The sequence below is a fragment of the Nannospalax galili genome, unplaced genomic scaffold (genome assembly GCF_000622305.1).
Source record: "Nannospalax galili isolate Female #2095 unplaced genomic scaffold, S.galili_v1.0 scaffold634, whole genome shotgun sequence".
Lineage (NCBI taxonomy): Eukaryota > Metazoa > Chordata > Mammalia > Rodentia > Spalacidae > Nannospalax > Nannospalax galili.
In genome coordinates, this window is record NW_008336853.1 from 263,164 (window position 1) to 267,240 (window position 4,077).

At 54.4% G+C, this 4,077-nt stretch overlaps 1 protein-coding gene across 1 annotated transcript in view; it reads right to left on the minus strand.

Moving 5' to 3' along the window:
- Positions 1-2,089: 2,089 nt before the first annotated feature.
- The window catches only part of Sphk1 (sphingosine kinase 1), a 2,926-nt gene continuing 938 nt past the window's right edge, over positions 2,090-4,077 (minus strand). Inside the window, exons 2-5 of the mRNA XM_017797734.2 lie at positions 3,747-3,812; positions 3,573-3,667; positions 3,372-3,487; positions 2,090-3,135 (exon numbers count right to left, since the gene is read on the minus strand). Of these exons, the coding sequence (XP_017653223.1) occupies positions 2,322-3,135; positions 3,372-3,487; positions 3,573-3,667; positions 3,747-3,812 (1,091 nt within the window). The 3' untranslated portion in view covers positions 2,090-2,321. The remainder of the gene's footprint in view (positions 3,136-3,371; positions 3,488-3,572; positions 3,668-3,746; positions 3,813-4,077) is intronic.

Genomic DNA, 4,077 nt, shown 5'->3' on the forward strand with positions numbered 1-4,077 from the left:
CTGTCGCTGAATCCTGACTCTGGCCTGTCTGTGCATTCTAGCCCTTAGGCCTGTTGAACTTACTCTCTAAGAGAGGTTGCAACTGAGCTAAGGATCAGAGTGACACCCAGGAGGAGCTAGTGGCCCTCACCAACATGGAGTCGAGGACAAGGTGCTGCTGGGAAAGAAATGGCTGTAGGTGCCTTGCCCTTCCAGTCCATGGCTGTCGGGGACACTGGCAGTTGTGCCAAGACTCGCCCGTGTGGTCTATGCCGAATCTACTCCCCTCCAGCCTCATTTCATCCCCACTGAGGTAACAGGAGCATCTGCACAAGCCAGGCCAGGCCAGCCAGGGCCGCTCCCCACCCAGTGGCTTGACCTCTCCAGTAGCCCTTGGCTTACAGACTCCGCAGTTGTAGTCCAGAGGGCCGAGGCTGCAGGAGCTGACACTCCCCTCCCCCCGACCCCAGGCCCAGAGGTTTACAAGTTTTCTAAGCTTTTGATAATGTGAAGCTCCCGGTTGAGAGGATGCTGTTGAGCACATTGCCGCTATGTAATTTCTGGTGTATGTATGTAATATTTAAGGTCGGAAAAATAAATATTAGAGGCAAAGATATTAACTCTTAACAGAAAAAAAGATTAAAAGCCAAAGCATGATGCGTCTTGTCAGCCTTAAGTGGGCTCCACACCTGTGCTGTGCCAGGGCCGCCAAGGCGCTGCCACTTCGGGAAGGACAACCAGTCGGTACCTTGAGGGCATCCTGAGTGCCTGGTGGGGCTATGCATTCCAGGGCATCGTTCGTGTGGTGATGTGAATGCCTACTGCTTACAATATCTGTATAAAGTGCTGTGTGATTAAACTTCTTTTTTACTTGCATTTTTTGGGGGGTTGGCCCATGAAGACAAGGTGACACCATTAAACCTGCCTCTGCTGTTCAAGTTCTGTTGCCTTTCTTCTCTGTGTGCCCAGAGCCCCACTCCCACCCCACCCCCGCTATGCGTTCCAGGGCATCGTTCGTGTGGTGATGTGAATGCCTACTGCTTACAATATCTGTATAAAGTGCTGTGTGATTAAACTTCTTTTTACTTGCATTTTTTGGGGGGTTGGCTCATGAAGACAAGGTGACACCATTAAACCTGCCTCTGCTGTGCAAGCTCTGTTGCCTTTCTTCTCTGTGTGCCCAGAGTCCCACTCCCACCCCACCCCCAGCCAACACTGAGCTTAGTAGTGTGGAGTACAGTACTTGCCTCTTAAGTAGCTATGGTCCCTAGCAGCCTACAACCGTCCCATTCAGGCTCCTTCTGACACCACAGGATCTGGCAATGGACAGGTGTCAGTAATTCTGGGCAACAAACCAAAGGGATTGCCCAGTTCTGGAGAACCACTTCCTGCCTTTTTTGACGATGAAATCTGTTGCAAGAATTCCTTCCCTGGAGAGAGTAAACCACCCCCCCCTTCCTAAGGTCCCAACAACAAACTAAACTACAGTTCCAGCAGAGTTCACCCTGGAGAACCAGTGACTTTGGGCTTACTTACAGAGCAGGATGGATGAGGGGGTTACTGAAGGAGTATACTGGAGGTATATGAGGGGGTTATTGCAGGAGTATAGGGGACCCCAAAGCAGCCACACTGGGAAGTAAGCAGATGACAGCTCACCTATAGCCACATGGAGGCCCCTTCCCATCCTGCAGTTATGTACTCTAGTACCTACCAAGACCACTCTAAATTAGGACAGAATTTGCCCGTTCCCCTAAGGCTTCTAACTTCCTGCTCAATCCAGACAGGCCTCCCTCTGCATTTGTCCCGTGTGGCTGACTCAGAGTAGTCTTCCTGTGTGGGGTTGGGCAGCTGGCCAGTCTCAGGGTCTGCAGGCTGAAGATGGATTATCAGTAAGTATAAGGAGTCCATGTGCCTAGCACCAAAATGACTGTGCCATGGGACTGTATCTCAGTGGTAGTCAGCTTACCTAGCATGCTAGAGGTCATGGTTTCAATCCCAAATACTACAAAATGGCTGTGCTACCCATCATCCAATACCGTAGCCCTGGCTGGTTTGCCTCACTCCACCCCCATCTCCAGGAAGGACCAGCAGGTTGGAAATGTCACTTTATTTGAATTTGATTCTTGAGGGATTTCTACAACAATTGGAGGGGTCTTCCACAGGCAACTGGCCCAGCCAGCACTCCTGCCCAGGGTCTCATTCTGGCCTTTGGAGAACAGAGCTTGTCTTCTCGAAGCACAGCCCCACCTGCCTGCACTCTATAGAGGGGTCCCACCACCTCCATGTGAACAATGGACAGACCCTCCCATCCCAGGGAATGAAGGGAGGTTGCCCATCTCAGTCTAGACAGTAGACAGAGGCACAGGGGGCCAGGTCATAAAGGTTTCTCTGGAGGTTGGCCTTTGCTGGGTCTCCCAGCTGGGTGGGACATCTCTACTGCCACTGACCATCCAGAAACAGTCAGGGTGTACCTGGCCCTGCACAGCCTCACACATCATCAACTCCCCATCCACAGAAAACGCACCCCTCTGGTTCTTGGGCTCCAAGCGGAAGGCGACCACGGGTACATGCACCAAGTAGGGGCAGTCACATTCCATGTGCTTGCCCTTTTGCATGGCCAGGAAGAGGCGCAACAGCATGGCCCTCGATACCCCCGCACGCACATAGAACAGATGCATAACGCCAGCCGCACAGCGGCCCATGGGTGCTGCAAACATCTCGGGGCTCAGATGGGTGTGTAGCAGTACCAGCACCAGCACGAAGTCCTGGTAGGGCACCACAGTCCAGTGGGAGGGCACTGGCTCATCCAGGGGAATGAGGTATGTGTCCACAGGGCCATTGTGCATCAGTGGGGGAGAGGCAGGCTTCTTAGAGATGGTGCTTCCTACAGGAAGGTAGGCCAGTTGACCCTGGTAGATGCGTAGGGCTGCGAGGCAAAAGAAGGTGCCCAACGTGAAGCGCATCTCCCCAAGGCGCCGGTACTTCTCACTCTCCAGATCCACATCAGCAATGAAGCCCCTGGCCAGACTGAGCCCGGAGTAGAGGTGCAGTCCAGAGGCAGTGTGCATCGACAGAAGATTCATGGGTGACAGGTGCCGGCGACACAACAGCAACGTGCAGTTGGTCAGGAGGTCTTCATTAGTCACCTGCTCATACCTGCAGGGTTCAAGGTCAGATGGGGCGGGGCATGAGCCCCATGCATCCTCTTTTTACTCTTCCTGGGGATTGGGGACAGACAGTGATGTGGTCCCTAGGGAGCTGGTGGGGGCAGTGACAGCAAGTGGAGACCACTGGTCCCAGCCAGTGATCTGAGGATGAGGCAGGAGTGGCAACTTAGAAAACCTGGTAGAGGGGGTGGGGGAGGGGGGATGACACCCACTCTGGCCTCTCACCCAGCATAGTAGTTCAAGGAAGCTGCTAGTGCATTGCCAGAGCCTCCTGGAAGGCTACACAGGGGCTTCCAAATAGCAGTCTCCCAGTCAGGCCGTTCCATGAGCCCATTCACCACCTGTTGAAGCAGGAGTGGCCTCAGCACAGGAAAACACCATCAGAAAACCCACTCGGAGGCCATCATCTGGTGCAGCAGCCCTCACCTCGTGGATCAGACCATCTCCAGACATGACCACCAGTGCGCCCCAGCGGCTCAGTTCCTCTGCACACACCAGCTCCTTGGCATGGTTCTGCTGCTCTGAGGGGAAGGTTTGTGTTCTCAGGGTCCATTTCCTGGCAGGAGATGCTCCCTGCACTGCCTGGGGGCAGTTACTCACCAGTGAGGATCAGCTTGAAGGAGACGTCAGCGTTGGCCAGAAGGGGCTGGGGGTGGAGGAAACGGCCTGCAAAGCTTGGGTAACTACCGGCGTGCTGTAGTACGGCGACCTCCCACTGGGGGGTGGGGGGTGGGGTGGGGATGGGGGGGTGAGACACCCCATTCCTCTTTCCTTGGCTCAGGGCCAGCTGACTCCTGGCCCAATAAGGGCATTGTTTCTCTCCAGCGTCCCCAGCCTTCTTTATGTGCTCCAACACTTCTAGGGAAAGGGGATCCCCTTTAGCCTTTCCCAGCCATGTACCCCACAAACCTGGATCCATAGCCCCGTCTCG